The following is a 25,911-nucleotide window of genomic DNA, read 5'->3' on the forward strand; positions in this document are numbered from 1 at the left end:
TATGTGATGCTACGCAGGTCTTTTGCCCTGTTAGCCTCTCTAGAAACACACACATCATATTCTGCAGTGCAGAGTAGCCTATAAAACCCCAAAGGAGTATGCATGCTTCGTGTCCTGGGTAGGACTATATTTATAATAATCCTCTTGGACACTCTCAGGCTGTTCCTGGTGCAGAAAAAACTCCTCACCCTCACCCCAAGTTGTACATCCTTTCTTACTTTTTGCAATTAAACGTGATGGGTGTGTGGATAATTGCAGATTGCATCTCATTCCCAAATATGTGCTGAAAAAAAAGGCTTGGAAAGGGGAATGTTTGTGTGTTATAGCAATGAATTGTTAAAATCCCAATGCTTGAGAGAATAGCTCTGTAATTGTACCTAACAGATCAGAACTCAACAGATTTAATTGTCATTTTTTGATATGCTGTTAGTTAAATGTTGACCTATGGAGAATTTTTCCTGCAAACATTGAAGCCTGGCACACTGTTGATGGGAACTCACAGACAGATTATTTCCACTGCAGCAGGGATAAACGTGCTGGATGTCTGTTATTTAGCACCACTCATTAGTGCTCACACTTATAAACTTTGCCTGTAAAAGAGCAAGCAGACCTTAGCAGTGACTTGACTGAAATGTGAAACCTTGAATGTTGTCCCAAGCTGTGGATTTTGGCTCTTGGGGGTAGAGTAGGAGATTCCTGAGTGAGAAAGAGTCCGTGACATTTGAAAACAAACTAAAAACTCATGCCATGTGATTTAACAAGAGTGAATGTTCTCTGCATGCCAGGATAGTGCTGGGTAAATCCTGATGCAGGGAACCCATGCTGGGGTGGTTGTGCCTTCCCCAAACCCTAGAGCCAGGCTTTGCAGGAGCTCTTTCTACTCTCCTGTTTGGAGAGCAGGGAGAGGGCTGGCAGATCCATCATAGAATGGTTTGGATTGGAAGGGACCTTAAAGCTCATCCAGTTCCAACCCCCCTGCCAGCAGCAGGGACACCTTCCACTAGACCAGGTTGCCCAAAGCCTCATCCAGCCTGGCCTTAAACACTTCCAGGTGAATCATCTGGTGATTGACCAGCTGAACCTGCTGGAACAAAGCTGGGACAGCCAAAGGAGATAGCTACAGAATCTCCCAGTGGCTCTGAAGGTCAGGCAGTTCTTTCTGCCCAAATGACATGTTATTCTTCAGACAAACAAAACATCTGGGATCCTAAAATATGGGAATTGCTTGTTGGCCCTTGTTCCCTGCAATGTAGGGGGCAAATCCCAGGGAGCAGCATGTGCCCAGCATGTTTCCAAAGGGAAATTGGCCCTTTGTAAAGGGGAATCGTGGAGATGCTGTTGGGTCTTTTGCTTTCAGCTGCTCCTCGAAAAACATAACCTAAAGTTTGGTGGTGACACCTGTTGATTTTTGTCTGTTCATCTTAGAAGCGAGTTCTGAAGGACCTGATTTGTTTAAAATATAATATATATGCATGTACACATGTATACTCATGTGCACACAGTTTTTGCTGGAGGAGAAGCGGTAATTACAGTCTAGAAACTGGATCAGGTAATTGGTTTTCAAAGAACACCTAAATAACACCTAAATTGGGGTTTCCAATCAATAGTGCTTTGTTAAAGATTTTTAAAAATAAAAATAAATAAATAAATCTGCATTTGAAAAGTTAAGGCATTTAATCAAAATTTGGAGCTGTCTCTGACAAAAGATTTAATGAGGATTTGATGAATGAGAAATGATGTAAAGAGAAGCCTTAAATACAGAAGGAATGATTTGGTGAGTATGATTAGAGGGCAGGGTCTAATCAGCTAAATCGAGGGGACCTGGTGACACTGGGTGCTCTGAAGTGGCTGTCATCAGAGGAGATGATTTACCACCATGAGCAGGACTGCAGCACAGGTCTGCTTCAGGCTGCTGGTATTTTTCTTATCAGCATGTAGATAATTAAAAGGGAAAGCAGAGGGGCAAAGCTGTTTGCAGTTAGGAAGTACCATACCTGAGGTGGATCTTGATGTTCCTTAGCTGTTGATTCAAGCTTATTTTAGCAGAAATCTCTTCCCCTGATGTAGCAAGAGCACAGCAGCCTTAGTTGCTTCCTTCACATCTCTCAGTACAATCTAAATTTCTCCTCTTTGAGTCTCAGTTCTTTTTTCTTTCCCCTTCAGGGAAAATTTGGATGGACAATGTCCACTGTAATGGCAAGGAGACCACCCTGGCAGCATGTACATCAAATGGCTGGGGAGTAACTGACTGCAAACACACTGAAGATGTTGGAGTGGTCTGCAGTGAAAAAAGAATCCCTGGCTTCAAGTTTGACAACTCATTGCTTAACCAAATAGAGGTAAATGTATTTTAAACTACAAATAGCTGATCAAAGAGCCTTCTGCAGACAGGGGTGTCTGCTGCTACACATTAGAGGTTATCCCAGCTCCACGTGCTGTGGTTAAAGCAAACTCTTGACAGTGCTTCTAGATGCTGGCTAAAGATGCAACTTTCAGATTTGAATTTCAGCTGTTCAGAGCATTATACATATTGTAAAAATTTGAATTTGTTTTAATAACATAAGAAGAAGTAAGGAGAAAATGTTTTACTCATGTTCCACAATGAATTTTCAGGATTGAAAAGTGGTTTGTATGTCTAAGAATGTATTTGGAGAGACAGGGTATGTGATGTGTATTCAGGGACCTTACACCTGGGTGACTTTGTCCATAGTACTAAATTGCTGAGGTTTTTTTTCCCTTCCTGCCTCCCTTTTGGTACTGGGAGCAATTTGGAGGTCTCTGGTATAACAGTGAGGGTCAGCAGGGAGGCTTGGATTTGGAGGTGACTATGACTTGCAACCATGGTTTGAAATGGGTGGATTTATAAGGAAAGGTATAAAGAGATTTTTGCAGAGTTTGGCTAAGCAATGATGAAATAACCATGATAACTGTATGGAAATATTTGTGGGAATGGGGGATCAGTCCTGGAAGTGATGAAAGGAATTGAAGAGAGGAAAACGTGGGCTGGTCACTAGAGGAGAGGGTCTGGATTGTGACTGGATTAGGCTGCTATGCTGAGGCTGAGACTCTTGGGGGAATGACAGAAGCAAAATGCTTGAATCATCTTCCAGTGGACTTGTTAAATTTTTGCAGAATAAAGAGCCAAGGGAATGCTGGGCTGGAAAGAAGTGGAGCTGAACTCTCCAAATTAATAATAATAAAAAAAAAAGTGGGTGGGTTTTTTTTTTCCTTGAGCTTTTCAGGTTGGAAAAGATTTGTGGTGACTCAGCTAACATCTCCCTTGTTTTGGATGCTCTGATGTTTCAGTATGTGAATTCAGTGGTTACCTTTGGTCAAAATTTATCAAAAAACCTATCCAAGTAACCACAGTCAAATCTTGTTTTAAGCAGACAGGGAATCCAGGATGTATCACCAACCACAGTGTGATTTCCATGGCTGAATCTTGGCTTTGTTCATGATCTGAAACAATGGTTACATTCTTCTTTATAACTTTAAAATTAAATTATTCTAGCAGTTACTTCATAGCCACTGATTTAGAAAGGATCTCCGAGTGTTTTCTTCTACCAGATTTTTCCATTGGGGGGTTAATGCAGAGCAGCATGTTTGATTAGGGAAGATAATCTGCTCGGTCAAACCTTTCATGGCCCTGCTGTGGCTTTAGAAAGAACATTGTATGGATGAGCAGGCAGCATTCAGCACTCTCATGGAAGGCTCCTCTGTGAGGGTGTAAATATAGGATATGAGAATTGAAATTCTCTTCCTTGCCTTGACCTTGCTTCCCTCTGCTGTGGAGGGAGAGGAGGCTTTCTAGAGGGATCTCAAACTGCATCCATCAATGGCACTGTTGTTGCTCAGGGAACAAGGCGAGATCATGGAACATCAGTGATGGCTTTGGCAGATGTGTGCCTCCTCCCCAAAGCCACAGTGAATCCTCAAAACAGAAGCCTGGAAGAAAAGATGCTTTAGTCTAGACGGAGGTCACTTCACTCTGAGGTGCTTCAGATATTAATCATAAAAGCTTTGGAGGGCTCTGCTTTTCCATTAACTAAGCACTGGACATGGACTAATGAGTTGAACACATTGGGTAATTGAGGGCTAGCTTATGTGATGCTGTGTGGGTGCTTAAGCTTCCACAGTGAAATGAATCATGAGATTGAAGCAGTTTATGTAGCAGAAGCCTGACTCATCAACAAGGTCCCTCAGGAGAAATAGGTGTAAGAGAAGTCATATTCCCCATGTCCTGGCGACTCTTGGAAGCTATGTATGGATGAAGGCATCCACTGATGTGACAAGTAACAGCATTCACACCAATTACTAAGGGGAACTGGTGACTAAAGACACTGAACTGGTTGGGGGGAAAAAGTAAAATGGAAAAAATAATAATTTAAATAATTTAATAAAATAATTTTATTTCCAAGTACCTGCACTAATCTGAGAGCTGCCCCTGTGAATTTGCACTGGTGGTAGAGAAAGTGTTTCATTTTACTGGGCAGTGGCTGCTGTCACCCCCAGGTCTGTCTGTGCTTTTCCCCTCCCTATCACTACCTGAATTCTATGAACAACTCAATACCATAGTGTTGCTTCTACTCTGCAAAACCAAGCTGATTTTTCTTATATCCCTGTGAGATCACTGGCAGCTGAAGGATTCTTTTTCTCCTGGTTTCATTGCAGCAGGATTAAGGCTAAAGGTGATGTGCTAGACATTTTTAAGATGCCATCGTGGAAGTACTTTTCAGTCACAGCTAGCTGTCAAATGTTTAAACTCAAAAATCAGCTTTCCCCTTCTTCTTAATCTTTGCTTCATCTCGTTAACAGCTGGCGTGACATAGTTTGAGTCAAAGATGATGAGCAGGGTTACTCATAGGGTCATAAACTCCAAAAACAGGGAGGTCAAAAGGCTTGTGTGAACGCAAGTTGAAAGTCTTTGCCCTCTCTAACATGCCTGGGAATTCTGTGTATCATACCTCACATTCATCAGAGGAAACATCATCCTTTTGTAAGCTGCTGGGTTCTTTAGTCTGTAGCCCAAAGCTTTACCCAAGTGATGTTTTCTCTTTGGAATGAGATCAGTGGTTGAGGGGCCTGGAATTTTCTGCTGAGCAGCAATGCTGTGGTCAAGTCTCTTCACCAGTCTCACTGACGAAGCTAAACCAGTACAAATTTCCCACTGAGATTCCCAGTGGAAGATATTTGTTTGCCCTTAAGCTGCTTTTAAAACCAGGCTTTATTCAAAAGAAGCCTGGTTTAAGATGCTGTACAGAGAGCTTATGTATTCCATTGCACCTTCCAACGATGCTTTCCCCCAGCCAACTCTAATAATTCCCCAATGGATCTGACTGTTTGTAAAAACTGATGTTTTTACAGCCAGCAGATAAACAGGAGCAAGCTCTGACTTCAGGGTAGGTTCATGTGTCAGGGTGTGAGCTGCAGTGGGGTAGGAGCAGCAGTTTTATTCTGCTTTTCTTTTGCAAGCGTTCAGGAGAAATAGGTGCCCTGTGCAGCCTGGTGACCCCATCACCATACATGTGCCATCACACTGGGATTTCCTTTGCCTGTCACAGGGATCTCTGTGTGTTCCCACTGGCAGGGACAGACCATTTAAAATGAATCATTTAGAAAGTGTCTTAAAGACCCTTTAGTGTAAAGTTCTCTAAGGCTGCCAAGTGCTGCTACAATTTAAGGTGGAAAACCAACAGGTATAAGAAAATATCTGATTTCATTTTGATGGGGCTCCAGCTCAGAGGGGTTGTGTAAATTAACATTTGCTCAAATCTGGCCTTACTTCCTAAAATCTGACAGGCAGAGAGTTCACACTCTTTTAAAAGCAATGTGATAGCCCTTGAGCAGAGTTTATTTTTATTGGCCAACATACATACCTCCATTTCCCAGTTTGGAAATGCTGCAGATAAGTAGTATAGGATGAAATTTTCCATCACCATAAACCACTTGGCTTTATATATATACGCTCAGACAGATCTTTTCCCGTCACAGCTCATATTTTGAGGGTGATGTCATATTTCTTCCTGTCCCTGAGCTTTTCCATTCCCTGCCCTGTTGGGAAGGGGCAGTGCCTGACCCTTGCTTCTGTGAGACAATTTGCCTGTCACAGGCCAAAGTGAAACCTTTCAGTTTAGGGTGAGTGATGGATGATCTGTGATGATAAGATGGGAGATGGGCAAGAGGAGATGAACTCTGCTAACAGAACCAAGGTTGGGACAGGTCTGAAATCCATCAGCCTCTTGCTAAAGGGCAGAGAAACTCTCATCATTTTTTTTGCTTACTCTTTTTTTTTCCTACAGCCACTGCAGCTTTTTTAGCCTTGGGACTTGTTCAAAGGATTATTTCTTGGAGAGTGATGAATGTGCATAGCAGGACAGCCCTTTCATGGGCTGCTGGCAGGTTGGAATTAGCCTGATACCCCTTTAGCTCAGTGGCTGCGTAAACACTGAAAGTTGGTCACTTTTTCAAAGCTGGGAGAGCGATGTTTGTTCGATGCTGACGTGAGCTTAATGATGTTGGATGCATTTGACACAGGGGTGTTTTCCCCCTCCTCTTTAAAGTACGTAGACTAAATAGTTTCTCATTAATGGAGAGAGCAGGGTTTGTGTTTTTTGCTTTTTCTGTTATTACCTGTTTGCCTCTGGGGAGCATTAGGAAAGGAAAAGCAGGTCCATATCCTGCTGGTATCACATCCTCTGTCTCTTCCTACAGACTCCAGTTCTGTCAGTATAAGCTGCACATCTTGAAAGGGTTAAAAAAAGTTTAAAAAAGCAGTAGCTGTGCTTGGAAGTGCTGCAAGTGTGTGGCTGAGCATGGTTTAACTGAGTAATTGTATGTGAATGTGAGGGCTGCTCAAAGCTGTGGGGATGGTTGGGAAGTCCAAGTTGGTGCTGACCCTATTTGCTTCAATCCTACGTGGAGGCATCTGTGAATCTGGTGTGATGAGGCCAAAGTTGTTAAAATAACACCATTGTTTGACTCAGAATTTGATTTTGATTTTTTTTTTCTTGCATTCCTTCTTTTTTAGCCACAGCCTGGAGTAAAATCTGTTTTGTGTATTCTGATTCACATTAGTGGCTTGATGTACAACTTGGGTCTAACCATGATGGCAGAGCACATTGCCCACTTTATTCATAATGGTAACTCTTGTAGGCATTACGATGTGGCAGGCACATTGTGAGTGGTGTCTTGAGAGCCCAAGGGAAAAGAATCACAGAATCATAACATTGCCTGGTTGGAAAAGACCTTTGAGATTGAGTCCAACTGTACCTGTCCACTACTAAACCAGATCTCTGAGCACCCCATCTAGAAAAGTTTAACCAATGTTGGTTTTAAGTACTCAAAACATATCTGAGAACACTATGGCAAAAGGTACAAAGATCAGGATAAAATGAATGCAGAAGGTGAAGTACAACTGTTGGTTGTTCCTTGTCTTGCAGTTCACAAGCATCTGAAAGTGGTTGAGGTGGGTAGCGTGGACCTGCTTTAAGGTTCCTTTATACGGTGCCAAAGTCTGCAGTTTAAATGTGTGCAAAGTCTCCAATGTTTTCCTAAGTCTTTGCAGGATGCCAGAAGCTCTGAAATCAAAAATGATTTAATGTGTGTTCACAAAACTATGAGCAGGGAAGGCAGGTCCTGCTTTTTCAAACAGTAAATGTACCCACTTCATGTTGTCCAAACCCAGCACAGACCCACCTGCCTTACTGGGTTAACCAGCAATTTTAAGACCACAGTAACTAACTCCTACCCTTAATATATTTCTTAAATACACAATAGATTGGGGTTTTTTTTAAATGTATCCCCTAAAACATCCTTAACAAAATATTTGTTATCCAGCCTCTTCCTCTGAATACACAATAGGTTGGGTTTTTTTTTTAAATGTATCCCCCAAAACATCCTTAACAAAATATTTGTTATCCAGCCTCTTCCTCTGTGTGCACACACACACACACAGACTTCAAATAGGACATACTCTAAATATATCAAATTGCTGCAGCCATGACAAGTTCAGAAATAGATCTGGTACCTGAGACTAGACCGTAGCTTTGGCCAGACGATGGGCAGACAAGGTCTAGCTAAACATACCAACCTGGGCTGCTATTTCTGTCCTCTTCCCTTCTGGGTGTATATGAAATATAAAAAAATCTCACTTCAAAGCCCAGTGGCTCAAAAGCTCTGGTTATGCCAGGTTAAAAGTGTGGGATGAACTATATTGTCCAGGGTTTTTTTAATCTGTGGGGAAGGGGCATTGGGAAGTCCTGCTCAGGAGATTTCAGTGAAATTGGGATCTGTGGATGAGGCCATATAAAATCCTTCTGTAAGGAAAGGAGCAGGACAGGGACATCTTTTGTGGCTCAGCACACAGATAAATCTTCCTCTTATCTAGCTTCTTGCCACGCAGTGGAGTCTCAATCCATACCATGAGGAGTTGCAGCTTAGGTCACCACCGTTCTGAGACTTCAGCTCTATGTCTCCACCATCCTTTTTTCAGGAATGTTTGACAATAAAAGGTTTATTTGCTTGTTTGTTATGACAGGAGTGTTTCAATTTCTTTCCCCTTGGGGTAAATGTTTATTTCTCACGTGTAACACAAATGCTGATGGTTTGTGTGTCTAGAAGGGGTCTCAGCATCTCTTCTGGAGCTCAGTCCAGACAAATATATTGGGGTAAGCCAATGTATTTCTTTAGTGCTAGCATTTCAAAGTAAGTGTGTGATAGTTTCTAACTGCTTGCCTCAATGGTTTCTTTGTGATGGCTTGTGGCATGTCAGGGTGCTGGGTTTGCTGGGTGAAGATCTGGTGCTTGTCATCTAGCAAGAGATAGGAGCTATGGAGCTGGTAGGGCTCAGAAAGCACCCAGGCTGGTGTTGGTTTGCTGCAATTCCATGGAGAACAGAGCTAAGCTCTTTGTCTCCTTGCACCACCTGTATCCAAGGCCCGAGTAGCTGGCAGCTCTCATGCTGGATGTGATAGTATTTCGCTGTTGCACCAGACAATATTTAACTCAGCCTGAAAACAGAGCATGATCTTGTTCTGTTTTGAGGTCAGGTAATAAATTTGGTGAGCTTACAGCATCTGATCCAGATTGTCTTAAAAATAGCTCAGTAGCAAGGAAATGGAGGATGTAAGAGCTTTGCTCATCATGAAACCCTCAGGCCATGATGTGCATGGAACAGAGCAGCATCCTACCCTAAACTGAGCCTCCCACCAACACCAAAGGATCTCCAGGGTTCAGTGCTTCTGCCTCCTCTCGCTTCCGTCACCAGCGTTTCTTTTCTCTAATGCTTTTCATCAGCCTGCTTTGTATTGGCAACCAGGAGGCTGCTGCTGAAGCGTTTCATGGCTTAGCAAAGGCCTCAGCTTTTGTCATTTATAATCTGCACTGTATTTGCTCCTGGACCCTAATCCTCAACTTCACTCTCATCCTTTTGTACTGCACAAACCCACACAAAAAAATGTTTGCAGTCCAATCAGCATCATGTTCCCAGGGGACTGCTGTCCCTTGTAGACAGCCCATCTTTGTCTTGCAGCATCTATTTCACCATGTTTATTTAACAGCTGGGACTTTGTTAGTGACTCAGGCACAGCTCCAGATGTTTAAATCAAAACAGATTCCATCCATTCCTATGTATGTGAAGGGACAGCTTTCTAAAAAGTCATCTTCAGGGGAAAGGGCTTGGTAGCTGAGACTTCAGTGGAAGTAAGTGAAGGGTTTACATGCAGGAGAGCAGATGTCTCTGGGATGAAGGAAATCTTTGTGGGAAGATTTTCTGTTATGTTCTTAATTGGAAAAAAAAAACCAACAAAACCCAACAATTAATTTCTTGTCCAAGTTGCAGACCTTAATGTCTTGGTGATTGGGAAACCAAGAAATCCTGGAGCTCTGTTGTAAATGAAAAATGATATGAATAAGTTTCTGCATCTAATGGACAGTGGGATAGGTCAGGGATAGGGAAGGAAAGAGGAGTTTAGGTGGATCACAGGGAATCTTAAAGCAGAAGAGCAATGAACTGGTGAGACAGAGACAACACACAGGCTCCTTGAGTTTGTTAAATCAAGGATTTGTGGGGAGAACTGCACCTTTGCCTAAGCTATTTGTACAGCCACCTGGTGACCAGATAGCTGCCAGAGCCAGTGCTGAATACCTCCACTGTCTTGCCCTGCAGTCCTTAGCATCACTCATGGTGATGTGGTTTTGTTTGCTTGGCTTTTTTTTTTAAATAAAGTAAAACACACAAAAGCAAAATTTCACAGAATCACTTTGGTTGGAAAAGATCTTTAAGATCAAGTCCAATCATCAACCCGACCATGCCAAGTTCACCACTAACCCATGTCCCTAAGCACCACATCTACCCAGTTTTTAAATCCCTCCAGGGATGGGGACTCCACCACTGCCCTGGGCAACCCCTTCCAATGCCTCAGAACCCTTTCAGCAAAGAAATTCTTCCTCACATCCAATCTAAACCTCCCTTGGTGCAACTGGAGGCTGTTTCTTCTTGTCCCAACTTCAAGGGCATAGATACTTTCAATGGATAATATAGATTAAAAAGTGCATAGGGCTGAATTTAAAATGGAAGAAGAATTGCTGGAGAACAACTTTCTCCCTGCATTTGGGTAGTTTCTCTGGCTGTAGAGGACACACATACAGCCCATAGCTGTTCACACTCACCTGCCCCGTGCAGATCTTCAGCTGGTTTCTTCATGTCTCCACTGAGCACGTGGGTGTGTGTATAAAGTGAGTGTTGAGATGCTCTTCTGAAAAGCCCCTCTGAAATCCCAGCTGCTGTGCATTGCTTTTAGCCAGGAGCCAGTGATTCAGACCCAGGGTGTAGCATCTGCAAAGTAGCAGTTGGGTTTCTAGGAACAGGATTGATCTCCTCCCTGTTTGGATTACTGTGCATCCTCAGGGCTATTGCAAGAAGAAAGGGTGTCACTGAGCTTGGGCAGTGGAGGAGGACACAAGCATGCTCTCCTGGGTGTAATTGTTCTGCCAACAGAAAACGAATAGCAAAAGGTGAAAGGAAATGTTAGGAAAGTTGTGTCAGTTTTTGCAATCAGATCCGAAGCCGTGGGGAAGCGTTTGGTTCACAGAGTGGAAACAAAAGCAGCTGAGGCTTATGTGAAAAAATTTCCAAGCCAGGAATCCTTTTGTAAAAGCTCAAAACCAAACTCCTTTCTTTTTGCTGTCTCCAGGCAGGCCCCAGCTTTCCAAAGCTGAGATTCATGGGTTTCGTAACGGAGCGCAGCACGTTGGCTTGCAGTGGGCTTTTGTGTTGGGACTGAAGAGGAACAGCAGTGTGGAGCTTGGATGTGGCTCTTGGCGAGGGAAGGAGTGGGATTCAGGGGAATATGTCCCAACCCAGAATAGTTTGATGCCTTCCCCCCCCCTCCATTTTTGTTCTAATTTGTATTGTAGTCCCACATTTGTTTTAGGCAAATAGAGATGCAAAGCCCTTACTGCAGAGGCTTTGCGATTCAGAGCTGGTGAGATGGGCTTAGTGTTGTCTTCCCTTTCCAGAAGAGGTGAAGGAAGTGCAAGGAAGAGGCCAGAGGTAACAGCGAGGAGATGGGGAAGTGAGTTTGTGTGGCTGAAATCACACAGGAGATCTGTGGCAGAACTGAGCAGGAGCTCTTCAGCCTCAGACCACAGAGTTATTTTAGCTTCAATCTGATTTTTGTATCACTAGATGCTGTCAAGTGGCTCCAGTGAAAAGCGGGTTGATGTGGAAGGCAGTGTTGAATCTCAAAATAGATGTACTACACGTCCTCCCCCTGCCCTCCATACCCAGCTTTATCTTGCTTTCTCTTTCTTCACACCTTTCAAGGCTAAGGAGGTTTAACTCAAACAGGAGAAAAATGCCTTAGGATTTCCTGTTACTTGTGTGCTTCCTCCCTTACTGGAGTATCTGGGCCAGAATGGATGTCTTTGATGAAAGCAAAGCTGCAGCTTGATGAATGAGGCCAATAACGATGGAGCAGACCCACAAACTCTGTGCATGGGGTCAGCAATGTCCTCTGGACAAGCAGCCTTCTGGAGAGCAGAAAGCAAAGGCAAGAGCTGATTCAACCTCAAGTATGTGGGAGGGATTGTTTCATAAGCAAAGGAGAGGTTGGAGATCCAGGTCTGAATTATGCTAGTAGCTGAATTCCAGGACTTGGAGTTTAGAGGAAAGGGGTTGGCTGGCACATCCATCTTCCCAGCTGTTGGCCTAAATAGGTGGAAATTGCACAAGGCTAGCTGAGAAGGGGAGGACTCTTCTGCATGAGCCATGAGAGTTAACACTTTGTGGGTTTGGTCTCTTCTCTTGCTTTGTGGGTAGAAATCCTGAGCAGCATTTTTCCCTCATTTGGAAGGAGCTGAGCTGTGGGTTTGTGTGTAGTTTTCTCCCTCCTTGCTTCATATTCCTCAGCCTTAGACTGAGCAATCCGTGTCCCATTGGCTCTGGGGCTTGGGCCTTTGTTTTCCTTCCTCTAATATGGGGTGCAGTCAACCCAGTTTTATTTCCTAGAGGTAGTATTGCTCTTTGGAGAAGGACTGTTTAGTTCCTGAAATATTGTTTGAAGGCTCTATTTTATGGTTGATTCCTGAGTTGGGAGCTTGGCAGATGAGCATTCAGCTTTCAAGTGGGTTGCAGATACCAGCTTTGTAATCCTCAGAGGATTTACCAGATCTGCCTGGTAGCTTCAGTGCATGACTCCAATGTGAGCATAAGTAAAACTTTCCAAGATGAGGTTTCCTTGTTGATACGACAGCTTGTTGTAGGCTTTTGTCTCCACGTTTACATAAAGTATGGAGAGGGTGATTTTTTTTAAGTCTGCTCTAGCTATTAAGTATTGTTTGCTCCTGATTTTTATGTGGAATCTGTTTTTACTATTAGTTCAGCTGCTCTACACGTTGGTATTGGAAGATAAAATATAGTCTGCCTGTATTTGTGTTATTGAATACTCCCAGTGTAACAGAAACTCTGCAATGAAAGGATCAAAAAGGCAATTCAAATCTGTAAAGAGTTATCAGGGGAAAAGCTCTTAACAGTCCTTTCTCCTCGAGAAATCTGCAGTATGCTGATTTTGATTCTTTGTTCTTTAATCTCCCAATATAAAACTGAGGTCTACAACACTCTGAATTCTTCTCTGAGATATTTTGCTGTTTGTTCAGACTCGGTGCAAACCCTTGAGTTGTCATATCAATAATTCCCTGCTCTAAACCTACTCTGGAAAGGGGAATGGATGTGGGTTGGTTTTGCTCTTGGACAGATCATGAAAATGTCATTGTGTGTCGGTCTGCTATAGCTATTTGAAGATTGAAATACCCTCATGGGAATAAAATGATGGCTTAATTCTTGCTAGTTTGCTCACTTTTTTTTTTTTTTTCCCTCTTTCCTTGGCAAATACCAGCAAAAAAACATGATAAAAGAGTTGGATTCACTAAACCAGAGTCCTAAGTCAGAGCAGGATTTCATTTTGTGTCTGTGTCAGCATCTCTGGGGGAAGAGAGACGTGTCATGGGACCTTTGTACTGGAGCCTGCAGTGCCTGAGGTATCACACTGACTTTGACAGCATTTTTTTTTTTAACTCCAAGAGCAAACCATTCAAGTTTGCACCTTATATTTCACTTCTGTGAGATGCCCAGCAAGGATAACCCAGTCCAACCAGTTAATAGAAAAGACATGCCCAAACACACAGCCTGGAAGTAGGCAATGCAAGAAATAATCCTAATAGCATCTCGAATCCTAAACCAGATCCCAGGTACTGCACTAGGTCAGGGCACCCCAGGTTTCTTTATGGGGACCCCAGCATCCCTACCCCTCTGTGGGGTGAGAGCTCTGTTGGAAACAGATGGAGGAACTTATTTTTATTTGCTAAGCTGCTGAACTAATTGCAAAATAATAGGGAAATCATAAGGTACCTAACAGCATTCCCAAGTTTTTCCTTTTTTTAAGGGTTTTTGTTTTTTGTGGGGTGGGTTTTTTTTGTTGTTGTTGTTTTTCAACTTTGTGACTTCTCTCTCTCCCTTTCTCTGACTCAGTGTGCTGGTTTCTTTCTTTGCCTGTTGCTCTGATATCATCAATTCTGGTAAAAGATTCTCAAATCCATCCAGGATTTTTGAACATTAAAATAGACCCTCTGGCTTGGAATGTCTGCGAGATGCAGATGCTCAGAAGCTGCAGGGATACAGCAGGGAGGAATTGCTGCATGGTGCCCTGTTCAGATGCTCTTTCCTCAGCATCTGTTATTGGCAGCTGTCAGAGACAGGCTGGAGATCTTTGTTTTGGTGCAACACAGCTCCTGCTAAGCTGGTGGAGTGGGAAGGAGGAAAAAAACCCACAAAAAAAACAACAAAAAACCCCAAACATGCTTGATCAGAATATGCTTTAGTGCTGGAGGTTTAGCTGATGTTCCCTGCTGCAGGAGGGATCTTCATGTGGAGGTTTGAGTTGGAACCTCAGGGCATTTGGATGTGATTTCCTGCCCTTGTAGGCTTTGGAGAAGCAGTTTGCTCTCTCTGCACCTTATTTCTCAATCTGCAGAAGGAGGATGAGAATCCTTCCCTTCTCCCATCCCTTGAGTGCACAATCCTTCCCTTCTCCCATCCCTTGAGTGCACAATCCTTCCCTTCTCCCATCCCTTGAGTGCTCTATTTACCTTGGAGGCTTTTCAGATTTGTCACCACCTTCCACCTCTGTGAAGACCTCTGACAGTGCAGTAATGAGAATTGTGATGTATTAACGATGACTAATAGGTGCAACATGGGAATAATGATTCTGCTGCTTTGCGGTGGAAGCATCAGGCAGATGTTTAACATCTGGAATGGCATTTTGCATGATTCAGATGGTGCTGGTGACTGCTGTCATGCAGCTTCCTCACAAAACACAGGCGTCTTGAGCATGGTTCCTGGATGTGAAATCACACTTTGTTCCCAACACTCCTTCTCTCCATCGTGCTGGGGACTGGCTGCAGCCTCCAGCTTGTCTAAATTCAAGCAAAATCGAAGTGGCTGTCAAGAGAAAACCACGGGTGGATTTTAGCATGTTGCTGATGTCAGGTCTAGTCAGGGAAAATGTTCCATTTCAGTTATTTAAATATGCACTAGGGCTGATAACTGACATCACTGCGTGTAACAAACATACTTAGGGCTTTATATAGGCTGGATATATCCTGCAGTCACAGATGGAAAAACTCACTTAGGTTGTCTCACCCACTTTCTCAGCTGTCAATGCAAATTTCCTCCTTAGTTACTATCTTTTTCATGTGCTTTCCCAGTGCAATTTTAAGCTTTGGCTTTCTGTCCTTTAGGTTAATCCTTTTAATAGGCTTTTATGAAAAACACTTTGAGATCTTCAGCAAGTCAAAGTTATTTCCAAATGGATTTAAGGCTTTGCCTGTTTCCTGGTGAAGAAGCTGCTAAGGGAAGGTAAAGGAAGCAGAGAAACAAGATGCTGCTGCTGGGCAGCACTGGCCTGTAGCTCCAGGTAAATGTGCTTTCTCCATCAAGTGAAGAGCTGGAAATTGCACCAGGGGAAAAGTGAGTTACAGGCTTTGGAAACCAGCCTGGGGAGGCCTTAAATGCACAGAGGCTCTGCTATTTTCCTGAGAGCACGTAGTCAAAAGCTGTGCAATATTTCAAAAAGAATCTCAAATTCAGGAGAAACTCTTTGTATTGCAAATTGACTTCCCAGATTACACAGGAGGTGTACAATTTATTCTTGCATCGAACCCTTTGAACACCTTAAAGTAGCTCAGATGTAACAAACTTGGATATCCTTGTGGTTATTTTTTTCTTCTTGAGGGCTACAAGAGCTTTCAAAACCTAGAGCCCAAACTGTAAACCCTGTATGAGTAGCACTATCCTACTGGTTAAATTATAAGGTCCTATTTTCCAAGGTCACTGGGGATGTCTCATGGATGCTCCAGCTGAGTTGCTGGAGGTCAGAATTCCTGAAGGTGAAAGGAGGAATCAGTGATCTGGTTTCCTGTAAAACTGGGTGGTAAACATACAAAAAAAAGAAAATACTGGGAGGGAAAAAAAGCTTTAAGTGACTTGCCCAAGGTGATGTGGGCAGAGCAGTAGCAGAGATGCAGATGGGGAGGAGATGCCTGCCCCTCTCCCTGCCCCAGCAGCCTCTTTCTCTGCGGTTGGTTTCCATTTCCCCAGGGTCTGTTACTTGCATCAGTGTTGCTGAAACATTCAGAGAATGGATGAGCCACGTGTAATTTCCAGGACTCTGCGTGTCCTACCGCGATCTCCCTGACTTCACTACCTGTGTGTGCTGCTGATCAGTAACCAGAGCCCTGTGTCTCTTTAAAGCCCTGGGCATTTTTCTTTTCCAAGTGAATGAATTGGAGCGAGGGGTGGGGAGGATTCCTCAGGTCTGATGTAACTGTTAGCAGAACCACGTGTTCTTATAGATTTTTTTTGACAAGAAAAGGTCTCCTGGAAGCAAGCTATAAAATTTGCAGTAGCTCTTTTGTAATTGCTTGCCACAGTGGATATTTTCCAGTCAGCTTTTGCTTTGGGTCCCTGCAAAGTTTGTTTGTGCAGTGTCCTCACGTAAGCTCCAAATGTGAAATCCATTCAAACTTCATGACTCATTTGCTGTCCCAAGTAATGCTTCAGCTGGAGGAGAAACCCAGCTTGGGGAAATGGTGAAATGCTGGTGTCAGCACATCAGGATCCCAGTTTTCACAGCATCTGCCCAGGCCAGGTGGGAAGGGATGCCCAGTGCCTTGATGGGAGCCCCAGTGTCCTTCCCTGCCAGGGCTCCCACTTCCTTGCACCCTGCCAGCATTAAGGTGGCCCCAGCAGAGCTGAGCTCTGTTTGCTTCCATAGTAGCTGAGACCAAATTAAAATCATTGTGCTTCTGAAACAAGTACTTTGATTAATTTAGGGAACAAAGGAGATTTGTTACATGGCTATTTGTAAAATAATGCGTGTTGTTTTGGTTGGTTGGGGTTTTTTGGTTGGTTGATCTTGTTTTGTTTTGGGTTTTTTGTTTTGTTTTGGGTTTTTTTAATGAGAAAAATCATCTTCTCCTGCAGGATGGAGGATGATTTTGCACAAGGTAGAAAGGTTTGGTTGCTTCCCTGTTGTATTTTTTCCTAAATAGCTCTTCCTTTCTGCCTCCCTCTGTTCACCTGTAACCATGAGCAGAACTGGTTTGTGTTCCCCATCTCAAACCTCTACACAACCAGCTTCCTTGCAAACCAGCATCATTTGTGTTTCCTTTATGCTTACAGAACATGAACATCCAGGTGGAAGATATAAGGATGCGTGCCATCCTGGCCACCTACCGCAAGCGAGTGCCTGTCACAGAGGGTTACGTGGAGGTGAAGGATGAAGGGATCTGGAAGCAGATCTGTGACAAGCACTGGACCATGAAAAATTCCCGAGTTGTCTGTGGCATGTTTGGATTTCCGAGCGAGAGGAAATACAACACCAACGTCTACAAGTAAGAGCAGAGCTTTTGTGTGAGACACAAGCGTGGTTCTTTGAACACTTGGGGCCTTGTTCAAAAATGCAAATTGTCAAATGACACTGGAGTTCTTGAGGTAGAAAAACCCTCTGACTGCTTCATTCCTTCAGATCAGATTTTCCTTCTGTGTAAATATTTGAAATGTCAAGCATTTCCTTGTGCAGACAGGGGAATTGTGTGATCCTCACCTTTCTGGCTGAAGATCTCGTGTTGTATCAGTTTTAGTATTTGATTGATCCTACAAGAAAGCTGGGGAAGGACTTTTCATAAGGGCAGTTAATGACAAAACAAGGGGAAATGGGTTTAAACTGAAAGAGGGGAGGTTTAGATGAGATATTAGGAAGAAGTTCTTCACTGTCAGGGTGGTCAGACACTGGAACAGGTTGCCCAAGGAAGCTGTGGCTGCTCCTCCCTGGAAGTGTTGAAGGCCAGGCTGGATGAGGCTTTGAGCAACCTGGTCTAGTGGAAGGTGTCCCTGCTGCTGGCAGGGGGATTGGAACTGGATGATCTTTAAGGTCCCTTCCAATCCACACCAGTCTATGATTCTATAGTAGGAGATGTGGACTGTCAGCCTAAGAAATCTTTGTTTGTTTCTGTCTTATAGGATTTCCTTCACCAGTCATAGGTTTAGGTTCTGTGTTGTGTGCAGGGGATGGATGGATGTGAGGAAACCAATCATACTCTCCCAGTAAAACCATCAGCTGCAAGAAAATCTACCTGCTTACCCCATCCCTCTGCAGAAAGCCAGCTGTAGGATCAGATCTGGTGTGTGCTGGTAGCTCCAACCCAGTAATCTTGGGATAAAACAGGCTTTTGTTGTGCTTCATTGCCCAGATTCCTCCTTCCCACCACTGCATGTAATTTCTGGTCTCACACTTCTCATGACACATTTACCTGGATGTATTTTCCAGCTGCTCTGGCTCTCTGAGGTTCACCATCCCTGGTTTGTGGGTGTCTAGCTGCTAAATCACCCATGGAGGAGAAGTCTACCCAGGGGAATATTCCCCAGTAAATCTCACACTGTTGTGAACCCCAGTTCAGCTCCTTTGGCAGAGGTGATTCCTCAGGGTCCCAGGCTGGAAGAGCTTCCAGCCACCTCCAACTGTGTGACTTGTTCTGTCTGTTAAAGGCTTCTCTGAGCTGAGTGCTGAGCTAAAAATATCCAGGGTCCATCCGTGCTGCTGCTCCCAACGGTGCTTCTGCCTGGGCATCAGAGATGGTGCTTGTAGAAAGGCTGCAGTTCGGGGCAGCTGTGATTTTGGTGCTGCTTTTACTTCCTATGATTGTAGATGGCTTTAAAATGAGGGAAGAAAATAGTGATCCTTAGGGAGAAGGTTGTGGATTTGAGAGCTGCAGGCTGATCACTTCAGGCTGTGTCTCCTGTTTCTTGAAAGCCAGGAGCTCTGGGGTTTTTTTTTGTTGTCACTGCTTCAACTTGCATTTTGTCACCAATCTTCATCACAGACTTGCTTCTTCCTACACTGTTCCCTAGAAATCAAACCTTAAAGCAGATGCAAAATAGTTTAAGTGAAATTCTGTCTCGTTTCTTTCCTACACTGTGACCTATGGAATAGGAAAGCATCGACTGGTTAGAGGGAGAAGTGAATTCTCCAGGCAGGAGTTGTGGTTTTCCTGCCTGCTCCTTTTTGCCTGTGCAATTGCTATTTTTGAAAGATCCCTCTGGAACTGGTTGGCCACGTTTCATTTCTTTCATTAGCAAGATTGTGATCAATTGAAGAGGTCCTTGGGTTGGAATAGCATAAAGCCACATAACAGCACAAAGAATATCATATAAATAACCCAAGTTGGAATTTTGTTTTCAGGCTTCCCAGGGAGATGAGCAGGGAATTAATAATTGCTACCAGGAGATCTCATGTTTTGCTCTGGACACCAGTTAGAGGAGAATTTGCTCCCATCAGTATAGCATGTCTCCCTTAAACTCAACTCAGTGATTCCCACTCCCTGCATCAGAGCAGGAGGGCAGAATAAATTACCTCTAGTAAGACAAAGTAGATTTTTCCTGCTTCTCAGTTGTGTTATTTCCAAGAAAAGCATTAAGTTTTAGCAGCTGGAGCCATCTGTCTTAAATAAAAGAGTGCTTGGTAATAGTCCTGTCTTTTGCAATAGTGCACGTAGAGGTGGAAAAACTGAGGCAAAATTGTTCAATGTGATATTCAGCAACGTTGAAAATCCCATTCAGGGATGAATATGCAGCTCTTACAAATACCAGGCTTGGAGGTCTCTGCTGCCAAGCCAGACAGGTTGCTGAAATAGCTTCAGTGCCCTAATAACTCCCACACCTTTGCTTGTTTTCAGCAAGAGGTAACAGCTTTGCTGGGCTCCTGCACCCACAGACAGATAATTTGGAAAATCTGCTGAATGTTATCCCAGGTTGGAAGAAGATGAGATGTCATTTTATTGGAGGGAAGAGATTTGTAAGACTTTGTCAGCTGGACAGTTTGGTTTGGTTAGAATAGCTTTAAAAGCTTGGTTTGGTTTTGGGGCACTTGCCTTTGGTTTTTGTGTTACTGGCAGATGCTCTGTGTACAACCAGTGTTGCTGGTGACTTTACTGGTGAGGGAAACCTCCCAGTTCTGGGCTGGGAACTTCACAAGTGATCTTTGCTTCACCAGCAAGGTACTGGAGTGACAACCACTGTAACCTGCTCACCTGAGCCGTGAGAGCATTGCTCTCTGCTTTGTCCCACACACTTTCTGGTCTTGGAGAGGGAAGAGTTCATCTCTGGCTGGTCACTGGAGCTAAACCCTCTTCCCATGTGAGTGTGAAGCCTCAGGAACATTTTTCTCTTTTCTTGAGCTTTGCCCTCCCTAATTTGTAAATACCATTCTCCCAAGAGCAGATCCTTTCCTGCTCCTGTTCCACAGCTGGGACATGGGCTGGAATTGGGTTTCTGCTGACCAGGGCTCTGAGTGCCCCTTCCCACATCTCCACCAATCCCACTCCCCACAAACTACAGCTTTGCCTGCTGAGCCAGCTGATACTCTGCTCTGCTTCTGCACAATGGTGGGAGGTGAAATGATTTGCAGATGGATCATGCTTGAAAGAAAACAACTTAGTTCATTGTTGTCCTGGTGCCAGGTTTTTTTTCCTGAATGTAACTTGACAGCACGATTTATGTTAGGAAACGAAACAAATCTCAGTGTTGTTTCCATGTTCTTGTTCATTCTTCAAAGTGATTTTATATAGGCACTGCTTCTTAACTCCTCCTCCCAAGTCCTGCTCTGGTTGAGAAAGCAGAGTAGAACTGAATGTGTTTTACTAATGAGGAGAGTAGAAGTTTGTGACCAGGGATGCCTAAGGCAGAGAGATGGACCTGTTGCCTTCTGGAGACCTTACAGCTTTGTGATTGCTCAAAGAATTGGATGAAGGAGCTCAGCAGTTCCAGGATACTTTGTTCAATTCAGTCCAAACAGCATCTCCCAGTTTAAACAGCCTGCTCATAAAATTATTAAACTGGTCAGATGTGTAGGACAATTAATCAATTCTATATTTGTAATAGAAATCATCATGGGTTGGGTTCTTCCTTGCAAAGCCATGATCTTAAGGGCTTTGGTAGTAGGTGGCAGGTCTGGATTCTCTTCTGTCTCCCTGAGGCTGAAGACAGCAAACTTATTAACTCCAGTTAATGCTTGAAGAATTTGTTGAGCATAGAGAGTTCATCAGCTTCTGTTCAGTGTGTTATGGGTGGATTTTCCCAGCGTGTATGTGTGTAATGATTTGATTTCTGCTCCCTGAGTCCTCTCAGGTGCATGGTTCCTTCAGCTAAACTCTCAGCTCCTTCCCACAGCCCTTGGGCTTAACCTGTGTCTTTGTTTAAAGTTTATGGGATGAAGGTAGATGGTTTGAGCTCCAGCTTGACCTAGAATTGACTAAACTCTCACAGCATGACTGTTCACTCACACCTCTGATCTGAGCAGCTTTGCTTTTGGCTTATACCAAAGCCAGTGAGAGGTGGCTTGCATCCTTTCTACATTAAAAAGTAAGTAAGAGGAAAGCCCTGAGTTTCTATCTGTAAAGATAATCTGTATTTTACTTCTCTTAGATTGGATGTGAGGAAGAATTTCTTTGCTGAAAGGGTTCTGAGGCATTGGAAGGGGTTGCCCAGGGCAGTGGTGGAGTCCCCATCCCTGGAGGGACTGAAGAGTCGTGTAGACACAGTGCTGAGGGACATGGGTTAGTCATAGGGGACTGGTCAGTGTTGGGTTCATGGTTGGACTTGATGATCTTAAAGGTCTTTTCCAACCCAGGCAATTCTGTGATTCTGTGATTATTTTTTTTTTTCTACATATTTGGTCTGGGGAAATGAGGTGGAGCTTTCTCTCGCTATTTCTCCCCAGCCTACCAAGGGCTGTTAATACCAACCAGATGTTAATGCCTCATGAAATTTCCAGGATGAGGTCATTGTTTGCTATTATAAGGCATCCCTGTAATTACTTCTCGAAGACGGGCTGTGTTTCTTGTCTGCTTTGGAGTTCACGGAGCTCTCTGCACGTGTCTGTGGAGGGTCCTCAGTGCAAATACTCCTCCAGGTTCTCCTTTCCGTACTGAGCACGTGGACTGAAAGGGTAGTGGAACAGAGCTGGCTCATGCTAGGAGAGCATGGAGTGGTGTCACTGAAGGCAGGCATCTCCAGATGCTTTCCAGTGTGTAACATGTGCCTGAATCTGCCCCACTGTTCTGCAGAGAGCAGTTAATGTTCAAGTGGGACCTCGATGCTGAGCTCCAGCAGTCCAAGGGCAGAGGATTTCATGGCTTTTTGTAGTAGTTTAATTAAAAGGAAGAAAAACCTTCCAGATTTGGTCCAGATTGAACCAGATATTTTAGCTGAGAAGTGGCTGGCACTTCCTTTCTGCCTGTGTCCTCCCTGGTTTTACTTTTTTATTTTAAATTTTTTTCCCCCACTTCCTATTCCCATTCATTTTCTGTTGATTTGGGATCCCTGAGAGCTCTGGCTTGACAGCCTTGGAGGTTGATAGCCAATGTTTTACCCATAGGACAGACAGGTTGCCTGTTCCTGCTCCATGGTATAGACCTCAGCCCTGCCTCATCCTCCATCCTTTCCAGCACAGTGTTTACTCTCCATCATGTGACACAATTACATCTCTGTCTCCTGGCCCTAACCTCAACACAGAGAAATTTAGTTCCAAAAAGGATTAATCAGTGGCCATGAGCCATATGAGCCTAGATAACTGCTGAGCTTGTCAGCAAAGCTTAGCAAGGGAAGGTGGAGAAGATAGTCCTCTCAAGTATCTGAGATGCTGTAAATCAGCCCACATGGGACCACCAAAGGGCATCAGCTGAGAAAATCTTAACCTGTCCAGTTTAGTTTCAAACCAACAACCTATAAAAGGCTCTGTGTTCTTCTCCCAGATCCTGCTCAAGCTCTCTGTCCTGCAGGGATGTGCCACAGTTAATCAGAACTGGTGCTCTCTCTCCCCCCGAGCTCCCCCTGCATTGCTGTGCTGTTTGTCACAGCTGATCCTTGGATCCCAGGGCTGCATGGCAGCTCCTCCTGGAATATGGAGCAGCACAGGGATCTCACAAAGCCACGTCAAGATCACAGCAGGGCGTTGGCTCCTCTGTGCCTTCATTTATTTTATTATTATTTTTATTTTTAACTTCTAATATTTCCTTTTTGGTAATGATCTGACCCAGATTTCTGTTTCATTGACTATTTTAATTCCGATATAGTTGTTTGACAGCCCTACAATGCAGTGAGGATGAAGCTGAATTACTTTCTTTTCTCATTTATCTCACATGCCCCTTCCCCCTTAGGAGTCCCTGGAGCAGCTCCAGGCAAGTACTACAGTTTGGGAGCAAGAAGCAGAAACTGCTGCCAACCTCCTCTGCTGTGAACTTGTCATCAAGGGAATTGCTCTTGCTCTCGGAAATTGCTTTCAGGCTCACGGTTGTTAACGCTGCAGCTTTGAGAGAAGCTGGAGAGCTGTGGCTTTTTCCCAGTCTGCTGTCTTCTCACAGCTGATAGGTGATGGCCAGCAAACAGAACAGCTTATTTATGGGAGAGGTCTTCTGGGGGCCATTCCGGTCCAAATTCATGAGGGTTATTTGCACAGACCCTGTTTGTACACTGCTTTTTGAATTAGAATCATGGACTGGTTTGGGTTGGAAGGGACCTCAAAGATCATCCAGTTCCAACCCCCCTGCCAGCAGCAGGGACACCTTCCACTAGACCAGGTTGCTCAAAGCCTCATCCAACCTGGCCGAGAACACTTCCAGGGAGGGGGCATCTACAACTTCCTTGGGCAACCTGTTCCAGTGTCTGACCACCCTCACAGTGAAGAATTTCTTCCTAATATCTCATCTAAACCTCCCCTCTTTCAGTTTAAACCCATTTCCCCTTGTTTTGTCATTAACTGCCCTTATGAAAAGTCCCTCCCCAGCTTTCTTGTAGCCCCTTCAGGTACTGGGAGGCCACTATAAGATCTCCCTGGAGCCTTCTCTTCTCCAGGCTGAACAGCCCCAACTCTCTCAGCCTGTCCTCACAGCAGAGCTGCTCCAGCCCTCAGATCATCCTGGTGGCCTCCTCTGGACTTGTTCTAACTGGTCCATGTCTTTCTTGTGTTGGGGGCTCCAGAACTGGACACAACACTGCAGGTATTAACTGATCTCTGACCCCTGCATAATGTGGAGATCTCTATTCCGTCTCTCTTTTGAGTGCAGAATTGTTTCTCTAGCTGCACTGTTGATTCACACTCTCATCTTTAGCTTAAGCAGATGACCTATTTACTCCCAAGTGACACCTGAACAGAGAGTCATTGTGTGCATGAATAGATCAGCCTTCAAATAATGCTCTTCAAGCCTCACTTTATTTCAAGGATTTTTTATTTTCCCCAAATGTAGCTACATCAGTGCAGTTTTTATGGCTTCCTAAACTCTTTTGTTTTCTTGTTCTCTTTTATTCCTTTAAGGATGTTTGCCAGCAGAAGGAAGCAGCATTACTGGGCTTACTCAATGGACTGCAATGGGAATGAAGCTCATATCTCCAGCTGCAAACTGGGCAATCACCTCAACGTGGATGCAGAGAAGAACGCGACGTGTGAGAACGGGATGCCAGCAGTAGTCAGCTGTGTCCCTGGACGTGCCTTTGCTCCCAGCAGCCACAGTGGCTTTCGAAAAGCTTTCAGGCAAGAGGTGAGAAGGGAATGGAGTAGGAAAAGCCTGGAGGTGGAACTATTTGCCATCAGTTATCAGCTGTAGGGCCTGAAGACATGTACACCCCATAGCTACAAACCAACCTGTCCTGCAAATGTCCCCTCTTTGTATTTCCTTCTCACTACAAGCCCAGCTGAGTTCCTGTCCTCACAAGGACGTGGTTCCTTGCCTCTGTTTGCAAGCTCAGAAGGGTGGGAGACTCGCTTGCCGTTGGAGCTGGCAAGGCTGTGAGCAAGTAGTAAGAAAAATACATCTATCACGTTTCTGTTTGAGCTGTTCTGTACAAGCCAGTTGAATTCCTGCCCAGTTGCTGCTGGGCTTTCCCGATTCACAGACACCAAAATGCTGCTGGGTTGTTTCTCCTGTAGAGGTACAAGGGAAATAAGCTGGTGGTTCCACTATCCCTGTGTCTTCTGCAAAGAAATGCCCCGAGAAACTGGGAAAAGGTGGCCTACAGGACAGGTTGGAAAAGCTGTGTGTGTTTAGTCTAGTGAGGAGAGGGTTGAGTGTAGCATAAAAATTATAAGATATGTGAAAGGCTGTTATAAAATGACCCTGGAGTCAGTTGTTCTCGGTGGCAGTGACTGAAGGAACAGCTGAACTCACAGCAAACGTGGGTTAGGTTGGTGCTGAGGGAAATTTTCCAGCTGTGAGGGATGTGCAGCCTTAGGATACAGGGATGATCTCAGGGCCTGGATACCCTTCATGCTGGGTTAGAAGGTTGTTGGGGGTTTTTTTGTTTGTTTTTATTTGCAAGAGGCATTAGGTGCTGTGGATCTTGCCTATAGCCCTTGGCTGTAGCCTGCATCCCCCAGCCTGTACCTCTGTGGCTTTAGGGGTGGGCTTCCTCTTGGCACCTGAGGAGACCCCAGATGACACCTTCAGATACTGCTGTAGGGGAAGAGTTTGCTTGCATGGAGTCCAGGCATTTCTCTACACGAGAGCTTGCAGGATCTAGGCCTCGAAGGTGAAAGGTCTTGTAAATCATTACTAATCTTCTGAGCCGTGCACACTGCCAAGTAATTCCTTAAGCCTTTGTGTAGGCTTTGGATGTCCTTCGTGTGACCCCAGCCTGGAGAACTGTATATGCTTCCAGTTTTAAAAGTTAAGGGGTTTTTTGGGTTTTTGGGATTTTATTTTTTTTCTCTAAGTCTCTGCACAAATCATGTGGTGTTCCCATACCTGAGACTCAGCTCCCACCACACCAACACATCTCTTGGGTGCAACAGCTGGTGGGTCTCTTTC

The 25,911-nt window shown here is 44.3% G+C and overlaps 1 protein-coding gene across 1 annotated transcript in view; it reads left to right on the top strand.

The window, feature by feature from the left end:
- Window positions 1-25,911, top strand: part of LOXL2 (lysyl oxidase like 2) — a 55,715-nt gene that overhangs the window by 10,903 nt on the left and 18,901 nt on the right. The window contains exons 3-5 of the mRNA XM_010175729.2: window positions 2,164-2,339; window positions 17,237-17,448; window positions 24,423-24,645. Coding sequence (XP_010174031.1) covers window positions 2,164-2,339; window positions 17,237-17,448; window positions 24,423-24,645 — 611 coding nt within the window. The remainder of the gene's footprint in view (window positions 1-2,163; window positions 2,340-17,236; window positions 17,449-24,422; window positions 24,646-25,911) is intronic.

This window comes from Antrostomus carolinensis, unplaced genomic scaffold, assembly GCF_000700745.2.
Source record: "Antrostomus carolinensis isolate BGI_N321 unplaced genomic scaffold, ASM70074v2 scaffold3369, whole genome shotgun sequence".
Classification (NCBI taxonomy): domain Eukaryota; kingdom Metazoa; phylum Chordata; class Aves; order Caprimulgiformes; family Caprimulgidae; genus Antrostomus; species Antrostomus carolinensis.